General features: G+C 32.1%; 1 protein-coding gene across 1 annotated transcript in view; it reads left to right on the top strand.

The window, feature by feature from the left end:
- The window catches only part of LOC136035488 (eukaryotic translation initiation factor 2A-like), a 117,349-nt gene extending 92,280 nt beyond the window's left edge, over positions 1-25,069 (top strand). Inside the window, exon 13 of the mRNA XM_065717318.1 lies at positions 24,716-25,069. Within this exon, the coding sequence (XP_065573390.1) occupies positions 24,716-25,069 (354 nt within the window). The remainder of the gene's footprint in view (positions 1-24,715) is intronic.
- The last annotated feature ends 432 nt before the right edge of the window (positions 25,070-25,501 follow it).

Genomic DNA, 25,501 nt, shown 5'->3' on the forward strand with positions numbered 1-25,501 from the left:
CAAAAGTTTTAGTTTTTCGGGGTAATAGCTACGTCCGTAAAAAAAAATGAAGATATTTGACTATTTTATGATTGCACATGGTAAAGAATGTGATTAAAGGCTCTTTTTCTATTTCAAAAGTTTTAGTTTTCGGGGGTAATAGCTACGTCCGTGGAAAAAATGAAGATATTAGACTATTTTATGATTTCATATGGTAAAGAATGTGATTAAAGGATATTTTTCTATTTCAAAAGTTTTAGTTTTCGGGGGTAATATCTTCGTCCGTGGAAAAATGAAGATATTAAACTATTTCATGATTGCACATGGTAAAGAATGTGATTAAAGGCTCTTTTTCTATTTCAAAAGTTTTAGTTTTCGGGGGTAATAGCTATGTCTGTGGAAAAATTGAAAATATTAGACTATTTTATGATTGCACATGGTAAAGAATGTGATTAAAGGCTCTTCTCCTATTTCAAAAGTTTTAGTTTTCGGGGGTAATAGCTTCGTCCGTGGAAAAAATGAAGATATTAAACTATCTCATGATTGCACATGGTAAAGAATGTGATTAAAGGCTCTTTTTTATTTCAAAAGTTTTAGTTTTTGGGGGTAATAGCTACGTCCGTGGAAAAAATGAAGATATTTGACTATTTTATGATTGCACATGGTAAAGAATGTGATTAAAGGCTCTTTTTCTATTTCAAAAGTTTTAGTTTTTGGGGGTAATAGCTACGTCCGTGGAACTATTACAAAAGTTTTAGTTTTCGAGGGTAATAGCTATGTCTGTGGAAAAAATGAAGATAATAGACTATTTTATGATTGCACATGGTAAAGAATGTGATTAAAGGCTCTTTTTCTATTTCAAAAGTTTTAGTTTTCGGGAGTAATAGCTACGTCTGTGGAAAAAATGAAGACATTATACTATTTTATGATTGCGCATGGTAAAGAATGTGATTAAAGGCTCTTTTCCTATTTCAAAAATTTTAGTTTTCGGGGGTAATAGCTACCTCCGTGGAAAAAATGAAGATATTTGACTATTTTATGATTTCACATGGTAAAGAAGGTGATTAAAGGCTCTTTTTCTATTTCAAAAGTTTTAGTTTTCGGGGGTAATATCTTCGTCCGTGGAAAAATGAAGATATTAAACTATCTCATGATTGCACATGGTAAAGAATGTGATTAAAGGCTCTTTTCCTATTTCAAAAGTTTTAGTTTTTGGGGGTAATAGCTACGTCCGTGGAAAAAATGAAGATATTTGACTATTTTATGATTGCACATGGTAAAGAATGTGATTAAAGGCTCTTTTTCTATTTCAAAAGTTTTAGTTTTCGGGGGTAATAGCTACGTCCGTGGAGAAAATGAAGATATTAGACTATTTTATGATTGCACATGGTAAAGAATGTGATTAAAGGCTCTTTTTCTATTTCAAAAGTTTTAGTTTTCGGGGGTACTAGCTACGTCCTTGGAAAAAATGAAGATATTAGACTATTTTATGATTGCACATGGTAAAGAATGTGATTAAAGGCTCTTTTCCTATTTCAAAAGTTTTTGTTTTCGGGGGTAATAGCTACGTCTGTGGAAAAAATGAAGATATTAGACTATTTTATGATTGCAAATGGTAAAGAATGTGATTAAAGGCTCTTTTCCTATTTCAAAAGTTTTAGAATTCGGGGGTAATTGCTACGTCCGTGGAAAAAATGAAGATATTAGACTATTTTATGATTGCACATGGTAAAGAATGTGATTAAAGGCTCTTTTCCTGTTCCAAAAGTTTTAGTTTTCGGGGGTAATAGCTACGTCTTTGGAAAAAAATGAAGAGATTAGACTGTTTTATGATAGCACATGGTAAAGAATGTCTTTAAAGGCTCTTTTTCTATTTCCAAAGTTTTAGTTTTCGGGGTAATAGCTACCTCCGTGAAAAAAATGAAGATATTAGACTATTTTATGATTGCACATGGTCAAGAATGTGATTAAAGGCTCTTTTCCTATTTCAAAAGTTTTAGTTTTCGGGGGTAATAGCTTCGTCCGTAGAAAAAATGAAGATATTAAACTATCTCATGATTGCACATGGTAAAGAATGTGATTAAAGGCTCTTTTCCTATTTCAAAAGTTTTAGTTTTCAGGGGTAATAGCTACGTCCGTGGAAAAAATGAAGATATTAGACTATTTAATGATTGCACATGGTAAAGAATGTGATTAAAGGCTCTTTTCCTATTACAAAAGTTTTAGTTTTCGAGGGTAATAGCTATGTCTGTGGAATAAATGAAGATATTAGACTTTTTTATGATTGCGCATGGTAAAGAATGTGATTAAAGGCTCTTTTCCTATTTCAAAAATTTTAGTTTTCGGGGGTAATAGCTACCTCCGTGGAAAAAATGAAGATATTTGACTATTTTATGATTTCACATGGTAAAGAATGTGATTAAAGGCTCTTTTTCTATTTCAAAAGTTTTAGTTTTCGGGGGTAATATCTTCGTCCGTGGAAAAATGAAGATATTAAACTATTTCATGATTGCACATGGTAAAGAATTTGATTAAAGGCTCTTTTTCTATTTCAAAAGTTTTAGTTTTCGGGGGTAATAGCTATGTCTGTGGAAAAATTGAAAATATTAGACCATTTTATGATTGCACATGGTAAAGAATGTGATTAAAGGCTCTTCTCCTATTTCAAAAGTTTTAGTTTTCGGGGGTAATAGCTTCGTCCGTGGAAAAAAAATGAAGATATTAAACTATCTCATGATTGCACATGGTAAAGAATGTGATTAAAGGCTCTTTTCCTATTTCAAAAGTTTTAGTTTTCGGGGGTAATAGCTACGTCCGTGGAAAAAAATGAAGATATTTGACTATTTTATGATTGCACATGGTAAAGAATGTGATTAAAGGCTCTTTTTCTATTTCAAAAGTTTTAGTTTTCGGGGGTAATAGCTACGTACGTGGAAAAAATGAAGATATTAGACTATTTTATGATTGCACATGGTAAAGAATGTGATTAAAGGCTCTTTTTCTATTTCAAAAGTTTTAGTTTTCGGGGGTACTAGCTACGTCCTTGGAAAAAATGAAGATATTAGACTATTTTATGATTGCACATGGCAAAGAATGTGATTAAAGGCTCTTTTCCTATTTCAAAAGTGTTTGTTTTCGGGGATAATAGCTACGTCCTTGGAAAAAAATGAAGATATTAGACTATTTTATGATTGTACATGGTAAAGAATGTGATTAAAGGCTCTTTTCCTATTTCAAAAGTTTTAGTTTTCAGGGGTAATAGCTACGTCTGTGGAAAAAATGAAGATATTAGACTATTTTATGATTGCACATGGTAAAGAATGTGATTAAAGGCTCTTTTCCTATTTCAAAAGCTTTAGAATTCGGGGGTAATAGCAACGTCCGTGGAAAAAATTAAGATATTAGACTATTTTATGATTGCACATGGTAAAGAATGTGATTAAAGGCTCTTTTCTTGTTTCAAAAGTTTTAGTTTTCGGGGGTAATAGCTACGTCTTTGGAAAAAAATGAAGAGATTAGACTGTTTTATGATTGCACTTGGTAAAGAATGTCTTTAAAGGCTCTTTTTCTATTTCCAAAGTTTTAGTTTTCGGGGTAATAGCTACGTCCGTGGAAAAAATGAAGATATTAGACTATTTTATGATTGCACATGGTAAAGAATGTGATTAAAGGCTCTTTTTCTATTTCAAAAGTTTTAGTTTTCGGGGGTACTAGCTACATCCTTAGAAAAAAATGAAGATATTAGACTATTTTATGATTGCACATGGTTAAGAATGTGATTAAAGGCTCTTTTCCTATTTCAAAAGTTTTAGTTTTCGGGGGTAATAGCTTCGTCCGTGGAAAAAATGAAGATATTAAACTATCTCATGATTGCACATGGTAAAGAATGTGATTAAAGGCTCTTTTCCTATTACAAAAGTTTTAGTTTTCGAGGGTAATAGCTATGTCTGTGGAAAAAATGAAGATAATAGACTATTTTATGATTGCACATGGTAAATAATGTGATTAAAACCTCTTTTTCTATTTCAAAAGTTTTAGTTTTCGGGAGTAATAGCTACGTCTGTGGAAAAAATGAAGATATTAGACTATTTTATGATTGCGCATGGTAAAGAATATGATTAAAGGCTCTTTTCCTATTTCAAAAATTTTAGTTTTCGGGGGTAATAGCTACCTCCGTGGAAAAAATGAAGATATTTGACTATTTTATGATTTCACATGGTAAAGAATGTGATTAAAGGCTCTTTTCTATTTCAAAAGTCTTAGTTTTCGGGGGTAATATCTTAGTCCGTGGAAAAAGGAAGATATTAAACTATTTCATGATTGCACATGGTAAAGAATGTGATTAAAGGCTCTTTTTCTATTTCAAAAGTTTTAGTTTTCGGGGGTAATAGCTATGTCTGGGGAAAAATTGAAAATATTAGACTATTTTATGATTGTACATGGTAAAGAATGTGATTAAAGGCTCTTTTCCTATTTCAAAAGTTTTAGTTTTCGGGGGTAATAGCTTCGTCGGTGGAAAAAATGAAGATATTAAACTATCTCATGATTGCACATGGTAAAGAATGTGATTAAAGGCTCTTTTCCTATTTCAAAAGTTTTAGTTTTTGTGGGTAATAGCTACATCCGTGGAAAAAATGAAGATATTTGACTATTTTATGATTGCACATGGTAAAGAATGTGATTAAAGGATCTTTTTCTATTTCAAAAGTTTTAGTTTTCGGGGGTAATAGCTACGTCTGTGGAAAAAAATGAAGATATTAGACTATTTTATGATTACACATGGTAAAGAATGTGATTAAAGGCTCTTTTCCTATTTCAAAAGTTTTAGTTTTCAGGGGTAATAGCTACGTCTGTGGAAAAAATGAAGATATTAGACTATTTTATGATTGCACATGGTAAAGAATGTGATTAAAGGCTCTTTTCCTATTTCAAAAGTTTTAGAATTCGGGGGTAATAGCTACGTCTTTGGAAAAAATGAAGATATTAGACTATTTTATGATTGTACATGGTAAAGAATGTGATTAAAGGCTCATTTCCTGTTTCAAAAGTTTTAGTTTTCGGGGGTAATAGCTACGTCTTTGGAAAAAAATGAAGATATTAGACTATTTTATGATTGCACATGGTAAAGAATGTGATTAAAGGCTCTTTTTCTATTTCAAAAGTTTTAGTTTTCGGGGGTACTAGCTACGTCCTTGGAAAAAAATGTAGATATTAGACTATTTTATGATTGCACATGGTCAAGAATGTGATTAAAGGCTCTTTTCCCATTTCAAAAGTTTTAGTTTTCGGGGGTAATAGCTTCGTCCGTGGACAAAATGAAGATATTAAACTATCTCATGATTGCACATGGTAAAGAATGTGATTAAAGGCTCTTTTCCTATTTCAAAAGTTTTAGTTTTCAGGGGTAATAGCTACGTCCGTGGAAAAAATGAAGATATTAGACTATTTAATGATTGCATATGGTAAAGAATGTGATTAAAGGCTCTTTTCCTATTACAAAAGTTTTAGTTTTCGAGGGTAATAGCTATGTCTGTGGAAAAAATGAAGATAATAGACTATTTTATGATTGCATATGGTAAAGAATGTGATTAAAGGCTCTTTTTCTATTTCAAAAGTTTTAGTTTTCGGAAGTAATAGCTACGTCTGTGGAAAATATGAAGATATTAGACTATTTTATGATTGCGCATGGTAAAGAATGTGATTAAAGGCTCTTTTCCTATTTCAAAAATTTTAGTTTTCGAGGGTAATAGCTACGTATGTTGGAAAAATGAAGATATTAGACTATTTTATGATTGCACATGGTAAAGAATGTGATTAAAGGCTCTTTTCCTATGTCAAAAGTTTTAGTTTTCGAGGGTAATAGCTACGTATGTTGAAAAAATGAAGATATTTGACTATTTTTGATTTCACATGGTAAAGAATGTGATTAAAGGCTCTTTTTCTATTTCAAAAGTTTTAGTTTTGGGGGTAATAGCTATGTCTGTGGAAAAATTGAAAATATTAGACTATTTTATGATTGCACATGGTAAAGAATGTGATTAAAGGCTCTTCTCCTATTTCAAAAGTTTTGGTTTTCGGGGGTAATAGCTTCGTCCGTGGAAAAAATGAAGATATTAAACTATCTCATGATTGCACATGGTAAAGAATGTGATTAAAGGCTCTTTTCCTATTTCAAAAGTTTTAGTTTTTGGGGGTAATAGCTACGTCCGTGGAAAAAATGAAGATATTTGACTATTTTATGATTGCACATGGTAAAGAATGTGATTAAAGGCTCTTTTTCTATTTCAAAAGTTTTAGTTTTCGGGGGTAATAGCTACGTCCGTGGAAAAAATGAAAATATTAGACTATTTTATGATTGCACATGGTAAAGAATGTGATTAAAGGCTCTTTTTCTATTTCAAAAGTTTTAGTTTTCGGGGGTACTAGCTACGTCCTTGGAAAAAATGAAGATATTAGACTATTTTATGATTGCACATGGTAAAGAATGTGATTAAAGGCTCTTTTCCTATTTCAAAAGTTTTGTTTTCGGGGATAATAGCTACGTCCTTGGAAAAAAAATGAAGATATTAGACTATTTTATGATTGTACATGGTAAAGAATGTGATTAAAGGCTCTTTTCCTATTTCAAAAGTTTTAGTTTTCAGGGGTAATAGCTACGTCTGTGGAAAAAATGAAGATATTAAACTATATCATGATTGCACATGGTAAAGAATGTGATTAAAGGCTCTTTTTCTATTTCAAAAGTTTTAGTTTTCGGGGGTAATAGCTATGTCTGTGGAAAAATTGAAAATATTAGACTATTTTATGATTGCACATGGTAAAGAATGTGATTAAAGGCTCTTCTCCTATTTCAAAAGTTTTAGTTTTCGGGGGTAATTGCTTCGTCCGTGGAAAAAATGAAGATATTAACTATTTTATGATTGCACATGGTAAAGAATGTGATTAAAGGCTCTTTTCCTATTTCAAAAGTTTTAGTTTTGGGGGTAATAGCTACGTCTTGGAAAAAAATGAAGATATTAGACTATTTTATGATTGCACATGGTAAAGAATGTGATTAAAGGCTCTTTTTCTATTTCAAAAGTTTTAGTTTTCGGGGGTACTAGCTACGTCCTTGGAAAAAAATGAAGATATTAGACTATTTTATGATTGCACATGGTCAAGAATGTGATTAAAGGCTCTTTTCCTATTTCAAAAGTTTTAGTTTTCGGGGGTAATAGCTTCGTCCGTGGAAAAAATGAAGATATTAAACTATCTCATGATTGCACATGGTAAAGAATGTGATTAAAGGCTCTTTTCCTTTTTCAAAAGTTTTAGTTTTCGGGGGTAATAGCTACGTCATTGGAAAAAAAATGAAGAAATTAGACTATTTTATGATTGCACATGGTAAAGAATGTGATTAAAGGCTCTTCTCCTATTTCAAAAGTTTTAGTTTTCGGGGGTAATAGCTTCGCCCGTGGAAAAAATGAAGATATTAAACTATCTCATAATTGCACACGGTAAAGAATGTGATTAAAGGTTCTTTTCCTATTTCAAAATGTTTAGTTTTCAAGGGTAATAGCTACGTCTGTGGAAAAAATGAAGATATTAGACTATTTTATGATTGCGCATGGTAAAGAATGTGATTAAAGGCTCTTTTTCTATTTCAAAAGTTTTAGTTTTCGGGGGTAATAGCTACGTCCGTGGAAAAAATGAAGATATTAGGCTATTTTATGATTGCACATGGTAAAGAATGTGATTAAAGGCTCTTTTCCTATTTCAAAAGTTTTTGTTTTCGGGGATAATAGCTACGTCCTTGGAAAAAATGAAGATGTTAGACTATTTTATGATTGTACATGGTAAAGAATGTGATTAAAGGCTCTTTTCCTATTTCAAAAGCTTTAGTTTTCGGGGGTAATAGCTACACCTGTGGAAAAAATGAAGATATTAGACTATTTTATGATTGCGCATGGTAAAGAATGTGATTAAAGGCTCTTTTCCTATTTCAAAAGTTTTAGAATTCGGGGGTAATAGCTACGTCCGTGGAAAAAATGAAGGTATTAGACTATTTTATGATTGCAAATGGTAAAGAATGTGATTAAAAGGCTCTTTTCCTTTTTCAAAAGTTTTAGTTTTCGGGGGTAATAGCTACGTTTTTGGAAAAAAAATGAAGAAATTAGACTGTTTTATGATTGCACATGGTAAAGAATGTGATTAAAGGCTCTTTTTCTATTTCAAAAGTTTTAGTTTTCGGGGTAATAGCTACGTCCTTGGAAAAAATGAAGATATTAGACTATTTTATGATTGCACATGGTAAATAATGTGATTAAAGGCTCTTTTTCTATTTCAAAAGTTTTAGTTTTCGGGGGTACTAGCTACGTGCTTGGAAAAAAAAATGAAGATATTAGACTATTTTATGATTGCACATGGTCAAGAATGTGATTAAAGGCTATTTTCCTATTTCAAAAGTTTTAGTTTTCGGGGGTAATAGCTTCGTCCGTGGAAAAAATGAAGATATTAAACTATCTCATGATTGCACATGGTAAAGAATGTGATTAAAGGCTCTTTTCCTTTTTCAAAAGCTTTAGTTTTCGGGGGTAATAGCTACGTCTTTGGAAAAAAAATGAAGAAATTCGACTATTTTATGATTGCACATGGTAAAGAATGTGATTAAAGGCTCTTTTTCTAATTCAAAAGTTTTTGTTTTCGGGGGTAATAGCTACGTCCTTGGAAAAAAATGAAGATATTAGACTATTTTATGATTGTACATGGTAAAGAATGTGATTAAAGGCTCTTTTCCTATTTCAAAAGTTTAGCTTTCGGGGGTAATCGCTACGTCTTTGGAAAAAAAATGAAGAAATTCGACTATTTTATGATTGCACATGGTAAAGAATGTGATTAAAGGCTCTTTTTCTATTTCAAAAGTTTTTGTTTTCGGGGGTAATAGCTACGTCCTTGGAAAAAAATGAACATATTAGACTATTTTATGATTGCTCATGGTAAAGAATGTGATTAAAGGCTCTTTTTCTATTTCAAAAGTTTTAGTTTTCAGGGGTAATAGCTACGTCTGTGGAAAAAATGAAGATATTAGACTATTTTATGATTGCACATGGTAAAGAATGTGATTAAAGGCTCTTTTTCTATTTCAAAAGTTTTAGTTTTCGGGGGTACTAGCTACGTCCTTGGAAAAAAATGAAGATATTAAACTATATCATGATTGCACATGGTAAAGAATGTGATTAAAGGCTCTTTTTCTATTTCAAAAGTTTTAGTTTTCGGGGGTAATAGCTATGTCTGTGGAAAAATTGAAAATATTAGACTATTTTATGATTGCACATGGTAAAGAATGTGATTAAAGGCTCTTCTCCTATTTCAAAAGTTTTAGTTTTCGGGGGTAATAGCTTCGTCCGTGGAAAAAATGAAGATATTAAACTATCTCATGATTGCACATGGTAAAGAATGTGATTAAAGGCTCTTTTCCTATTTCAAAAGTTTTAGTTTTTGGGGGTAATAGCTACGTCCTTGGAAAAAAATGAAGATATTAGACTATTTTATGATTGCACATGGTAAAGAATGTGATTAAAGGCTCTTTTTCTATTTCAAAAGTTTTAGTTTTCGGGGGTACTAGCTACGTCCTTGGAAAAAAATGAAGATATTAGACTATTTTATGATTGCACATGGTCAAGAATGTGATTAAAGGCTCTTTTCCTATTTCAAAAGTTTTAGTTTTCAGGGGTAATAGCTTCGTCCGTGGAAAAAATAAAGATATTAAACTATCTCATGATTGCACATGGTAAAGAATGTGATTAAAGGCTCTTTTCCTTTTTCAAAAGTTTTAGTTTTCGGGGGTAATAGCTACGTCTTTGGAAAAAAAATGAAGAAATTAGACTATTTTATGATTGCACATGGTAAAGAATGTGATTAAAGGCTCTTCTCCTATTTCAAAAGTTTTAGTTTTCGGGGGTAATAGCTTCGCCCGTGGAAAAAATGAAGATATTAAACTATCTCATAATTGCACACGGTAAAGAATGTGATTAAAGGTTCTTTTCCTATTTCAAAATGTTTAGTTTTCAAGGGTAATAGCTACGTCTGTGGAAAAAATGAAGATATTAGACTATTTTATGATTGCGCATGGTAAAGAATGTGATTAAAGGCTCTTTTTCTATTTCAAAAGTTTTAGTTTTCGGGGGTAATAGCTACATCCGTGGAAAAAATGAAGATATTAGGCTATTTTATGATTGCACATGGTAAAGAATGTGATTAAAGGCTCTTTTCCTATTTCAAAAGTTTTTGTTTTCGGGGATAATAGCTACGTCCTTGGAAAAAATGAAGATGTTAGACTATTTTATGATTGTACATGGTAAAGAATGTGATTAAAGGCTCTTTTCCTATTTCAAAAGCTTTAGTTTTCAGGGGTAATAGCTACGCCTGTGGAAAAAATGAAGATATTAGACTATTTTATGATTGCGCATGGTAAAGAATGTGATTAAAGGCTCTTTTCCTATTTCAAAAGTTTTAGAATTCGGGGGTAATAGCTACGTCCGTGGAAAAAAATGAAGGTATTAGACTATTTTATGATTGCAAATGGTAAAGAATGTGATTAAAAGGCTCTTTTCCTTTTTCAAAAGTTTTAGTTTTCGGGGGTAATAGCTACGTTTTTGGAAAAAAATGAAGAAATTAGACTGTTTTATGATTGCACATGGTAAAGAATGTGATTAAAGGCTCTTTTTCTATTTCAAATGTTTTAGTTTTCGGGGTAATAGCTACGTCCTTGGAAAAAATGCAGATATTAGACTATTTTATGATTGCACATGGTAAAGAATGTGATTAAAGGCTCTTTTTCTATTTCAAAAGTTTTAGTTTTCGGGGGTACTAGCTACGTGCTTGGAAAAAAAAATGAAGATATTAGACTATTTTATGATTGCACATGGTCAAGAATGTGATTAAAGGCTATTTTCCTATTTCAAAAGTTTTAGTTTTCGGGGGTAATAGCTTCGTCCGTGGAAAAAATGAAGATATTAAACTATCTCATGATTGCACATGGTAAAGAATGTGATTAAAGGCTCTTTTCCTTTTTCAAAAGCTTTAGTTTTCGGGGGTAATAGCTACGTCTTTGGAAAAAAAATGAAGAAATTCGACTATTTTATGATTGCACATGGTAAAGAATGTGATTAAAGGCTCTTTTTCTAATTCAAAAGTTTTTGTTTTCGGGGGTAATAGCTACGTCCTTGGAAAAAAATGAAGATATTAGACTATTTTATGATTGTACATGGTAAAGAATGTGATTAAAGGCTCTTTTCCTATTTCAAAAGTTTAGCTTTCGGGGGTAATAGCTACGTCTTTCGAAAAAAAATGAAGAAATTCGACTATTTTATGATTGCACATGGTAAAGAATGTGATTAAAGGCTCTTTTTCTATTTCAAAAGTTTTTGTTTTCGGGGGTAATATCTACGTCCTTGGAAAAAAATGAACATATTAGACTATTTTATGATTGCTCATGGTAAAGAATGTGATTAAAGGCTCTTTTCCTATTTCAAAAGTTTTAGTTTTCAGGGGTAATAGCTACGTCTGTGGAAAAAATGAAGATATTAGACTATTTTATGATTGCACATGGTAAAGAATGTGATTAAAGGCTCTTTTTCTATTTCAAAAGTTTTAGTTTTCGGGGGTACTAGCTACGTCCTTGGAAAAAAATGAAGATATTAGACTATTTTATGATTGCACATGGTTAAGAATGTGATTAAAGGCTCTTTTCCTATTTCAAAAGTTTTAGTTTTCGGGGGTAATAGCTTCGTCCGTGGAAAAAATGAAGATATTAAACTATCTCATGATTGCACATGGTAAAGAATGTGATTAAAGGCTCTTTTCCTATTTCAAAAGTTTTAGTTTTAGGGGTAATAGCTACGTCCGTGGAAAAAATGAAGATATTAGACTATTTTATGATTGCACATGGTAAAGAATGTGATTAAAGGCTCTTTTCCTATTCAAAAGTTTTAGTTTTCGAGGGTAATAGCTATGTCTGTGGAAAAAATGAAGATATAGACTATTTTATGATTGCACATGGTAAAGAATGTGATTAAAGGCTCTTTTTCTATTTCAAAAGTTTTAGTTTTCGGGGTAATAGCTACGTCTGTGGAAAAAATGAAGATATTAGACTATTTTATGATTGCACATGGTAAAGAATGTGATTAAAGGCTCTTTTCCTATTTCAAAAAGTTTTAGTTTTCGGGGGTAATAGCTACCTCCGTGGAAAAAATGAAGATATTTGACTATTTTATGATTGCACATGGTAAAGAATGTGATTAAAGGCTCTTTTTCTATTTCAAAAGTTTTAGTTTTTGGGGGTAATAGCTACGTCTGGTGGAAAAAATGAAGATATTAGACTATTTTATGATTGCACATGGTAAAGAATGTGATTAAAGGCTCTTTTTCTATTTCAAAAGTTTTAGTTTTGGGGGTAATAGCTATGTCTGGTGGAAAAATAAATATTAGACTATTTTATGATTGCACATGGTAAAGAATGTGATTAAAGGCTCTTTTTCTATTTCAAAAGTTTTAGTTTTGGGGTAATAGCTACGTCCGTGGAAAAAATGAAGATATTGACTATTTTATGATTGCACATGGTAAAGAATGTGATTAAAGGATCTTTTTCTATTTCAAAAGTTTTAGTTTTCGGGGGTAATAGCTACGTCCGTGGAAAAAAATGAAGATATTAGACTATTTTATGATTGCACATGGTAAAGAATGTGATTAAAGGCTCTTTTTCCTATTTCAAAAGTTTTAGTTTTCTAGGTAATAGCTACGTCCTTGGAAAAAATGAAGATATTAGACTATTTTATGATTGCACATGGTAAAGAATGTGATTAAAGGCTCTTTTCTATTTCAAAAGTTTTAGTTTTCAGGGGTAATAGCTACGTCTGTGGAAAAAATGAAGATATTAGACTATTTTATGATTGCACATGGTAAAGAATGTGATTAAAGGCTCTTTTCCTATTTCAAAAGTTTTAGAATTCGGGGGTAATAGCTACGTCTGTTGAAAAAAATGAAGATATTAGACTATTTTATGATTGCACATGGTAAAGAATGTGATTAAAGGCTCTTTTCCTGTTTCAAAAGTTTTAGTTTTCGGGGGTAATAGCTACGTCTTTGGAAAAAAATGAAGATATTAGACTATTTTATGATTGCACATGGTAAAGAATGTGATTAAAGGCTCTTTTTCTATTTCAAAAGTTTTATTTTTCGGGGGTACTAGCTACGTCCTTGGAAAAAAATGAAGATATTAGACTATTTTATGATTGCACATGGTCAAGAATGTGATTAAAGGCTCTTTTCCTATTTCAAAAGTTTTAGTTTTCGGGGGTAATAGCTTCGTCCGTGGAAAAAATGAAGATATTAAACTATCTCATGATTGCACATGGTAAAGAATGTGATTAAAGGCTCTTTTCCTTTTTCAAAAGTTTTAGTTTTCGGGGGTAATAGCTACGTCTTTGGAAAAAAAATGAAGAAATTAGACTATTTTATGATTGCACATGGTAAAGAATGTGATTAAAGGCTCTTCTCCTATTTCAAAAGTTTTAGTTTTCGGGGGTAATAGCTTCGCCCGTGGAAAAAATGAAGATATTAAACTATCTCATAATTGCACATGGTAAAGAATGTGATTAAAGGCTCTTTTCCTATTTCAAAAGTTTTAGTTTTAGGGGTAATAGCTACGTCCGTGGAAAAAATGAAGATATTAGACTATTTAATGATTGCACATGGTAAAGAATGTGATTAAAGGCTCTTTTCCTATTACAAAAGTTTTAGTTTTCGAGGGTAATAGCTATGTCTGTGGAAAAAATGAAGATAATAGACTATTTTATGATTGCACATGGTAAAGAATGTGATTAAAGGCTCTTTTTCTATTTCAAAAGTTTTAGTTTTCTGGAGTAATAGCTACGTCTGTGGAAAAAATGAAGATATTAGACTATTTTATGATTGCGCATGGTAAACAATATGATTAAAGGCTCTTTTCCTATTTCAAAAAGCTTTAGTTTTCAGGGGTAATAGCTACCTCCGTGGAAAAAATGAAGATATTTGACTATTTTATGATTTCACATGGTAAAGAATGTGATTAAAGGCTCTTTTTCTATTTCAAAAGTTTTAGTTTTCGGGGGTAATATCTTCGTCCGTGGAAAAAGGAAGATATTAAACTATTTCATGATTTCACATGGTAAAGAATGTGATTAAAGGCTCTTTTTCTATTTCAAAAGTTTTAGTTTTCGGGGGTAATAGCTATGTCGTGGGAAAAATTGAAAATATTAGACTATTTTATGATTGCACATGGTAAAGAATGTGATTAAAGGCTCTTCTCCTATTTCAAAAGTTTTAGTTTTTGTGGGTAATAGCTACGTCCGTGCAAAAAATGAAGATATTTGACTATTTTATGATTGCACATGGTAAAGAATGTGATTAAAGGATCTTTTTCTATTTCAAAAGTTTTAGTTTTCGGGGGTACTAGCTACGTGCTTGGAAAAAAATGAAGATATTAGACTATTTTATGATTGCACATGGTAAAGAATGTGATTAAAGGCTCTTTTTCTATTTCAAAAGTTTTAGTTTTCTAGGATAATAGCTACGTCCTTGGAAAAAAAATGAAGATATTAGACTATTTTATGATTGCACATGGTAAAGAATGTGATTAAAGGCTCTTTTCCTATTTCAAAAGTTTTAGTTTTCAGGGGTAATAGCTACGTCTGTGGAAAAAAAATGAAGATATTAGACTATTTTATGATTGCACATGGTAAAGAATGTGATTAAAGGCTCTTTTCCTGTTTCAAAAGTTTTAGTTTTTGGGGGTAATAGCTACGTCTTTGGAAAAAAATAAGATATTAGACTATTTTATGATTGCACATGGTAAAGAATGTGATTAAAGGCTCTTTTTCTATTTCAAAAGTTTTATTTTTCGGGGGTACTAGCTACGTCCTTGGAAAAAAATGAAGATATTAGACTATTTTATGATTGCACATGGTCAAGAATGTGATTAAAGGCTCTTTTCCTATTTCAAAAGTTTTAGTTTTTGGGGGTAATAGCTTCGTCCGTGGAAAAAAATGAAGATATTAAACTATCTCATGATTGCGCATGGTAAAGAATGTGATTAAAGGCTCTTTTCCTATTTCAAAAGTTTTAGTTTTCAGGGGTAATAGCTACGTCCGTGGAAAAAATGAAGATATTAGACTATTTAATGATTGCACATGGTAAAGAATGTGATTAAAGGCTCTTTTTCTATTTCAAAAGTTTTAGTTTTCGGGGGTACTAGCTACGTCCTTGGAAAAAAATGAAGATATTAAACTATATCATGATTGCACATGGTAAAGAATGTGATTAAAGGCTCTTTTTCTATTTCAAAAGTTTTAGTTTTCGGGGGTAATAGCTATGTCTGTGGAAAAAATTGAAAATATTAACTATTTTATGATTGCACATGGTAAAGAATGTGATTAAAGGCTCTTCTCCTATTTCAAAAGTTTTAGTTTTCGGGGGTAATAGCTTCGTCCGTGGAAAAAAAATGAAGATATTAAACTATCTCATGATTGCACATGGTAAAGAATGTGATTAAAGGCTCTTTTCCTATTTCAAAAGTTTTAGTTTTTCGGGGGTAATAGCTACGTCCTTGGAAAAAAATGAAGATATTAACTATTTTATGATTGCACATGGTAAAGAATGTGATTAAAGGCTCTTTTTCTATTTCAAAAGTTTTAGTTTTCGGGGGTACTAGCTACGTCCTTGGAAAAAATGAAGATATTAGACTATTTTATGATTGCACATGGTCAAGAATGTGATTAAAGGCTCTTTTCCTATTTCAAAAGTTTTAGTTTTCAGGGGTAATAGCTTCGTCCGTGGAAAAAATAAAGATATTAAACTATCTCATGATTGCACATGGTAAAGAATGTGATTAAAGGCTCTTTCCCTATTTCAAAAGTTTTAGTTTTCGGGGGTAATAGCTACGTCTTTGGAAAAAATGAAGAAATTAGACTATTTTATGATTGCACATGGTAAAGAATGTGATTAAAGGCTCTTCTCCTATTTCAAAAGTTTTAGTTTTCGGGGGTAATAGCTTCGCCCGTGGAAAAAATGAAGATATTAAACTATCTCATAATTGCACACGGTAAAGAATGTGATTAAAGGTTCTTTTCCTATTTCAAAATGTTTAGTTTTCAAGGGTAATAGCTACGTCTGTGGAAAAAATGAAGATATTAGACTATTTTATGATTGCGCATGGTAAAGAATGTGATTAAAGGCTCTTTTTCTATTTCAAAAGTTTTAGTTTTCGGGGGTAATAGCTACATCCGTGGAAAAAATGAAGATATTAGGCTATTTTATGATTGCACATGGTAAAGAATGTGATTAAAGGCTCTTTTCCTATTTCAAAAGTTTTTGTTTTCGGGGATAATAGCTACGTCCTTGGAAAAAATGAAGATGTTAGACTATTTTATGATTGTACATGGTAAAGAATGTGATTAAAGGCTCTTTTCCTATTTCAAAAGCTTTAGTTTTCAGGGGTAATAGCTACGCCTGTGGAAAAAATGAAGATATTAGACTATTTTATGATTGCGCATGGTAAAGAATGTGATTAAAGGCTCTTTTCCTATTTCAAAAGTTTTAGAATTCGGGGGTAATAGCTACGTCCGTGGAAAAAATGAAGGTATTAGACTATTTTATGATTGCAAATGGTAAAGAATGTGATTAAAAGGCTCTTTTCCTTTTTCAAAAGTTTTAGTTTTCGGGGGTAATAGCTACGTTTTTGGAAAAAAATGAAGAAATTAGACTGTTTTATGATTGCACATGGTAAAGAATGTGATTAAAGGCTCTTTTTCTATTTCAAAAGTTTTAGTTTTCGGGGTAATAGCTACGTCCTTGGAAAAAATGAAGATATTAGACTATTTTATGATTGCACATGGTAAAGAATGTGATTAAAGGCTCTTTTTCTATTTCAAAAGTTTTAGTTTTCGGGGGTACTAGCTACGTGCTTGGAAAAAAAATGAAGATATTAGACTATTTTATGATTGCACATGGTCAAGAATGTGATTAAAGGCTATTTTCCTATTTCAAAAGTTTTAGTTTTCGGGGGTAATAGCTACGTCTGTGGAGAAAATGATGATATTAGACTATTTTATGATTGCACATGGTAAAGAATGTGATTAAAGGCTCTTTTTCTATTTCAAAAGTTTAAGTTTTCGGGGGTACTAGCTACGTCCTTTGAAAAAAATGAAGATATTAGACTATTTTATGATTGCACATGGTTAAGAATGTGATTAAAGGCTCTTTTTCCTATTTCAAAAGTTTTAGTTTTCGGGGGTAATAGCTTCGTCCGTGGAAAAAATGAAGATATTAAACTATATCATGATTGCACATGGTAAAGAATGTGATTAAAGGCTCTTTTCCTATTTCAAAAGTTTTAGTTTTAGGGGTAATAGCTACGTCTGTGGAAAAAATGAAGATATTAGACTATTTAATGATTGCACATGGTAAAGAATGTGATTAAAGGCTCTTTTCCTAATACAAAGGTTTTAGTTTTCGAGGGTAATAGCTATGTCTGTGGAAAAAATGAAGATAATAGACTATTTTATGATTGCACATGGTAAAGAATGTGATTAAAGGCTCTTTTTCTATTTCAAAAGTTTAGCTTTCGGGGGTAATAGCTACGTCTGTGGAAAAAAAATGAAGATATTAGACTATTTTATGATTGCACATGGTAAAGAATGTGATTAAAGGCTCTTTTCCTATGTCAAAAGTTTTTGTTTTCGGGGGTAATAGCTACGTCCTTGGAAAAAAATGAAGATATTAGACTATTTTATGATTGCTCATGGTAAAGAATGTGATTAAAGGCTCTTTTCCTATTTCAAAAGTTTTAGTTTTCAGGGGTAATAGCTACGTCTGTGGAAAAAATGAAGATATTAGACTATTTTATGATTGCACATGGTAAAGAATGTGATTAAAGTCTCTTTTTCTATTTCAAAAGTTTAAGTTTTCGGGGGGTACTAGCTACGTCCTTGGAAAAAAATGAAGATATTAGACTATTTTATGATTGCACATGGTTAAGAATGTGATTAAAGGCTCTTTTCCTATTTCAAAAGTTTTAGTTTTCGGGGGTAATAGCTTCGTCCGTGGAAAAAATGAAGATATTAAACTATATCATGATTGCACATGGTAAAGAATGTGATTAAAGGCTCTTTTCCTATTTCAAAAGTTTTAGTTTTAGGGGTAATAGCTACGTCCGTGGAAAAAATGAAGATATTAGACTATTTAATGATTGCACATGGTAAAGAATGTGATTAAAGGCTCTTTTCCTATTACAAAAGTTTTAGTTTTCGAGGGTAATAGCTATGTCTGTGGAAAAAATGAAGATAATAGACTATTTTATGATTGCACATGGTAAAGAATGTGATTAAAGGCTCTTTTTCTATTTCAAAAGTTTTAATTTTCGGGAGTAATAGCTACGTCTGTGGAAAAAATGAAGATATTAGACTATTTTATGTTTGCGCATGGTAAAGAATATGATTAAAGGCTCTTTTCCTATTTCAAAAATTTTAGTTTTCGGGGGTAATAGCTACCTCCGTGGAAAAAATGAAGATATTTGACTATTTTATGATTTCACAGGGTAAAGAATGTGATTAAAGGCTCTTTTTCTATTTCAAAAGTTTTAGTTTTCGGGGGTAATATCTTCGTCCGTGGAAAAAGGAAGATATTAAACTTTTTCATGATTGCACATGGTAAAGAATGTGATTAAAGGCTCTTTTTCTATTTCAAAAGTTTTAGTTTTTGGGGGTAATAGCTATGTCTGGGGAAAAATTGAAAATATTAGACTATTTTATGATTGCACATGGTAAAGAATGTGATTAAAGGCTCTTCTCCTATTTCAAAAGTTTTAGTTTTTGTGGGTAATAGCTACGTCCGTGGAAAAAATGAAGATGTTTGACTATTTTATGATTGCACATGGTAAAGAAAGTGATTAAAGGATCTTTTTCTATTTCAAAAGTTTTAGTTTTCGGGGGTAATAGCTACGTCCGTGGAAAAAAATGAAGATATTAGACTATTTTATGATTGCACATGGTCAAGAATGTGATTAAAGGCTCTTTTCCTATTTCAAAAGTTTTAGTTTTTGGGGGTAATAGCTTCGTCCGTGGAAAAAATGAAGATATTAAACTATCTCATGATTGCGCATGGTAAAGAATGTGATTAAAGGCTCTTTTCCTATTTCAAAAGTTTTAGTTTTCAGGGGTAATAGCTACGTCCGTGGAAAAAATGAAGATATTAGACTATTTAATGATTGCACATGGTAAAGAATGTGATTAAAGGCTCTTTTTCTATTTCAAAAGTTTTAGTTTTCGGGGGTACTAGCTACGTCCTTGGAAAAAAATGAAGATATTAGACTATTTTATGATTGCACATGGTCAAGAATGTGATTAAAGGCTCTTTTCCTATTTCAAAAGTTTTAGTTTTCGGGGGTAATAGCTTCGTCCGTGGAAAAAATGAAGATATTAAACTATCTCATTATTCCACATGGTAAAGAATGTGATTAAAGGCTCTTTTCCTTTTTCAAAAGTTTTAGTTTTCGGGGGTAATAGCTACGTCTTTGGAAAAAAAATGAAGAAATTAGACTATTTTATGATTGCACATGGTAAAGAATGTGATTAAAGGCTCTTCTCCTATTTCAAAAGTTTTAGTTTTCGGGGGTAATAACTTCGCCCGTGGAAAAAATGAAGATATTAAACTATCTCATAATTGCACACGGTAAAGAATGTGATTAAAGGTTCTTTTCCTATTTCAAAATGTTTAGTTTTCATGGGTAATAGCTACGTCTGTGGAAAAAATGAAGATATTAGACTATTTTATGATTGCGCATGGTAAAGAATGTGATTAAAGGCTCTTTTTCTATTTCAAAAGTTTTAGTTTTCGGGGGTAATAGCTACGTCCGTGGAAAAAATGAAGATATTAGGCTATTTTATGATTGCACATGGTAAAGAATGTGATTAAAGGCTCTTTTCCTATTTCAAAAGTTTTTGTTTTCGGGGATAATAGCTACGTCCTTGGAAAAAATGAAGATGTTAGACTATTTTATGATTGTACATGGTAAAGAATGTGATTAAAGGCTCTTTTCCTATTTCAAAAGCTTTAGTTTTCAGGGGTAATAGCTACGTCTGTGGAAAAAATGAAGATATTAGACTATTTTATGATTGCGCATAGTAAAGAATGTGATTAAAGGCTCTTTTCCTATTTCAAAAGTTTTAGTATTCGGGAGTAATAGCTACGTCCGTGGAAAAAATGAAGGTATTAGACTATTTTATGATTGCAAATGGTAAAGAATGTGATTAAAAGGCTCTTTTCCTTTTTCAAAAGTTTTAGTTTTCGAGGGTAATAGCTACGTCTTTGGAAAAAAATGAAGAAATTAGACTGTTTTATGATTGCACATGGTAAAGAATGTGATTAAAGGCTCTTTTTCTATTTCAAAAGTTTTAGTTTTCGGGGTAATAGCTACGTCCTTGGAAAAAATGAAGATATTAGACTATTTTATGATTGCACATGGTAAAGAATGTGATTAAAGGCTCTTTTTCTATTTCAAAAGTTTTAGTTTTCGGGGGTACTAGCTACGTGCTTGGAAAAAAAAATGAAGATATTAGACTATTTTATGATTGCACATGGTCAAGAATGTGATTAAAGGCTATTTTCCTATTTCAAAAGTTTTAGTTTTCGGGGGTAATAGCTTCGTCCGTGGAAAAAATGAAGATATTAAACTATCTCATGATTGCACATGGTAAAGAATGTGATTAAAGGCTCTTTTCCTTTTTCAAAAGCTTTAGTTTTCGGGGGTAATAGCGACGTCTTTGGAAAAAAAATGAAGAAATTCGACTATTTTATGATTGCACATGGTAAAGAATGTGATTAAAGGCTCTTTTTCTAATTCAAAAGTTTTTGTTTTCGGGGGTAATAGCTACGTCCTTGGAAAAAAATGAAGATATTAGACTATTTTATGATTGCACATGGTTAAGAATGTGATTAAAGGCTCTTTTCCTATTTCAAAAGTTTTAGTTTTCGGGGGTAATAGCTTCGTCCGTGGAAAAAATGAAGATATTAAACTATATCATGATTGCACATGGTAAAGAATGTGATTAAAGGCTCTTTTCCTATTTCAAAAGTTTTAGTTTCAGGGGTAATAGCTACGTCCGTAGAAAAAATGAAGATATTAGACTATTTTATGATTGCACATGGTAAAGAATGTGATTAAAGGCTCTTTTCCTATTACAAAAGTTTTAGTTTTCGAGGGTAATAGCTATGTCTGTGGAAAAAATGAAGATAATAGACTATTTTATGATTGCACATGGTAAAGAATGTGATTAAAGGCTCTTTTTCTATTTCAAAAGTTTAGCTTTCGGGGGTAATAGCTACGTCTTTGGAAAAAAAAATGAAGAAATTCGACTATTTTATGATTGCAAATGGTAAAGAATGTGATTAAAGGCTCTTTTTCTATTTCAAAAGTTTTTGTTTTCGGGGGTAATAGCTACGTCCTTGGAAAAAAATGAAGATATTAGACTATTTTATGATTGCTCATGGTAAAGAATGTGATTAAAGGCTCTTTTCCTATTTCAAAAGTTTTAGTTTTCAGGGGTAATAGCTACGTCTGTGGAAAAAATGAAGATATTAGACTATTTTATGATTGCACATGGTAAAGAATGTGATTAAAGGCTCTTTTTCTATTTCAAAAGTTTAAGTTTTCGGGGGTACTAGCTACGTCCTTGGAAAAAAATGAAGATATTAGACTATTTTATGATTGCACATGGTTAAGAATGTGATTAAAGGCTCTTTTCCTATTTCAAAAGTTTTAGTTTTCGGGGGTAATAGCTTCGTCCGTGGAAAAAATGAAGATATTAAACTATATCATGATTGCACATGGTAAAGAATGTGATTAAAGGCTCTTTTCCTATTTCAAAAGTTTTAGTTTTAGGGGTAATAGCTACGTCCGTGGAAAAAATGAAGATATTAGACTATTTAATGATTGCACATGGTAAAGAATGTGATTAAAGGCTCTTTTCCTATTACAAAAGTTTTAGTTTTCGAGGGTAATAGCTATGTCTGTGGAAAAAATGAAGATAATAGACTATTTTATGATTGCACATGGTAAAGAATGTGATTAAAGGCTCTTTTTCTATTTCAAAAGTTTTAGTTTTCGGGAGTAATAGCTACGTCTGTGGAAAAAATGAAGATATTAGACTATTTTATGATTGCGCATGGTAAAGAATATGATTAAAGGCTCTTTTCCTATTTCAAAAATTTTAGTTTTCGGGGGTAATAGCTACCTCCGTGGAAAAAATGAAGATATTTGACTATTTTATGATTTCACAGGGTAAAGAATGTGATTAAAGGCTCTTTTTCTATTTCAAAAGTTTTAGTTTTCGGGGGTAATATCTTCGTCCGTGGAAAAAGGAAGATATTAAACTATTTCATGATTGCACATGGTAAAGAATGTGATTAAAGGCTCTTTTTCTATTTCAAAAGTTTTAGTTTTTGTGGGTAATAGCTACGTCCGTGGAAAAAATGAAGATATTTGACTATTTTATGATTGCACATGGTAAAGAATGTGATTAAAGGATCTTTTTCTATTTCAAAAGTTTTAGTTTTCGGGGGTAATAGCTACGTCCGTGGAAAAAAATGAAGATATTAGACTATTTTATGATTGCACATGGTAAAGAATGTGATTAAAGGCTCTTTTTCTATTTCAAAAGTTTTAGTTTTCTAGGATACTAGCTACGTCCTTGGAAAAAAATGAAGATATTAGACTATTTTATGATTGCACATGGTAAAGAATGTGATTAAAGGCTCTTTTCCTATTTCAAAAGTTTTAGTTTTCAGGGGTAATAGCTACGTCTGTGGAAAAAATGAAGATATTAGACTATTTTATGATTGCACATGGTAAAGAATGTGATTAAAGGCTCTTTTCCTATTTCAAAAGTTTTAGAATTCGGGGGTAATAGCTACGTCTGTGGAAAAAATGAAGATATTAGACTATTTTATGATTGCACATGGTAAAGAATGTGATTAAAGGCTCTTTTCCTGTTTCAAAAGTTTTAGTTTTCGGGGGTAATAGCTACGTCTTTGGAAAAAAATGAAGAAATTAGACTATTTTATGATTGCATATGGTAAGGAATGTGATTAAAGGCTCTTTTTCTATTTCAAAAGTTTTATTTTTCGGGGGTACTAGCTACGTCCTTGGAAAAAAATGAAGATATTAGACTATTTTATGATTGCACATGGTCAAGAATGTGATTAAAGGCTCTTTTCCTATTTCAAAAGTTTTAGTTTTCGGGGGTAATAGCTTCGTCCGTGGAAAAAATGAAGATATTAAACTATCTCATGATTGCGCATGGTAAAGAATGTGATTAAAGGCTCTTTTCCTATTTCAAAAGTTTTAGTTTTCAGGGGTAATAGCTACGTCCGTGGAAAAAATGAAGATATTAGACTATTTAATGATTGCACATGGTAAAGAATGTGATTAAAGGCTCTTTTCCTATTACAAAAGTTTTAGTTTTCGAGGGTAATAGCTATGTCTGTGGAAAAAATGAAGATAATAGACTATTTAATGATTGCATATGGTAAAGAATGTGATTAAAGGCTCTTTTTCTATTTCAAAAGTTTTAGTTTTCGGGAGTAATAGCTACGTCTGTGGAAAATATGAAGATATTAGACTATTTTATGATTGTGCATGGTAAAGAATGTGATTAAAGGCTCTTTTCCTATTTCAAAAATTTTAGTTTTCGGGGGTAATAGCTACCTCCGTGGAAAAAATTAAGATATTTGACTATTTTATGATTTCACATGGTAAAGAATGTGATTAAAGGCTCTTTTTCTATTTCAAAAGTTTTAGTTTTCGGGGGTAATATCTTCGTCCGTGGAAAAATTAAGATATTAAACTATTTCATGATTGCACATGGTAAAGAATGTGATTAAAGGCTCTTTTTCTATTTCAAAAGTTTTAGTTTTCGTGGGTAATAGCTATGTCTGTGGAAAAATTGAAAATATTAGACTATTTTACGATTGCACATGGTAAAGAATGTGATTAAAGGCTCTTCTCCTATTTCAAAAGTTTTAGTTTTCGGGGGTAATAGCTTCGTCCGTGGAAAAAATGAAGATATTAAACTATCTCATGATTGCACATGGTAAAGAATGTGATTAAAGGCTCTTTTCCTATTTCAAAAGTTTTAGTTTTTGGGGGTAATAGCTACGTCCGTGGAAAAAATGAAGATATTTGACTATTTTATGATTGCACATGGTAAAGAATGTGATTAAAGGCTCTTTTTCTATTTCAAAAGTTTTAGTTTTCGGGGGTAATAGCTAGGTCCGTGGAAAAAATGAAGATATTAGACTATTTTATGATTGCACATGGTAAAGAATGTGATTAAAGGCTCTTTTTCTATTTCAAAAGTTTCAGTTTTCGGGGGTACTAGCTACGTCCTTGGAAAAAAAGGCAGCAGTGGTCCCAATCCACAAAAAAGGCTCAAGAAGCGAGTGTGAGAACTACCGCCCGATCAGCTTGACCAGTCATCAAGCTAGAATACTGACCAAAACTCTCCTAGAGAAAATCCAAGCAATTACAGCCTCCGTTTTGGGTGAATACCAAGCTGGCTTCCGACCTGGACGATCGACCATTGACCAAATCTTCACCGTTTGCCAGCTCATGGAACGCTTTGTCGAGTTCAACAGAGACCTATATCATCTCTTTATTGACTTTCAGCAAGCCTTCGATTTAATCTGGAGCAAAGGTCTGTGGCACATCCTAAGACATTACGGTATCCCCGACCAAATCGTCACGATTATTGAGAATATATACAGCCAATCCAGAAGCCGGATACTCACCACTGATGGACTCTCTGATGAATTCTCAACATCCTCGGGAGTTTTGCAAGGATGTATTCTGTCGCCCCACCTGTTCAATCTGTTTCTTCATGCCATACTGTCACTGATACCAGACGAACATGGAGCCAAAATAGGTGGAGTCCTAGTAAACAAGCTCGCTTATGCTGACGATATCGACCAGCTCTCTACAGCGGCCGCTGATCTCCAAAGACAAGGAGACTATCTCAACTAAGCCACAAAACCTTTTGGGATGCAAATTAACGCCAAAAAAACGAAAGTTATGGTCACGTCACGCCAAAAACAAGCAGCTACTCTTTCCATAATGATTGACGGCCAGCCAGTTGAAACGGTCGACCAATTCGTCTACCTGGGCAGTCTCCTCACAGCGGACAATTGTCACACCTCAGACATCAAACGCCGCCAAGCTCTTGCTAGCTCCAGTTTTAAAAGGCTCACAAATATCTGGAAATGCCGAAACCTGTCGAACCAGCTGAAAGTTCAACTTTTCAACAACCTGATTGTGCCAATTGCTATATATGGGTGTGAGACCTGGACCTTGAAGATCGAAAATGAGCGCAACCTACTGGCATTCGAGAAGAGATGTCTCCGTCGCATCGCAAGAATCACCTACACTGAACATGTGACCAATGAAGAGGTGCAGAGA

The sequence above is a fragment of the Artemia franciscana genome, chromosome 2 (genome assembly GCF_032884065.1).
Source record: "Artemia franciscana chromosome 2, ASM3288406v1, whole genome shotgun sequence".
Lineage (NCBI taxonomy): Eukaryota > Metazoa > Arthropoda > Branchiopoda > Anostraca > Artemiidae > Artemia > Artemia franciscana.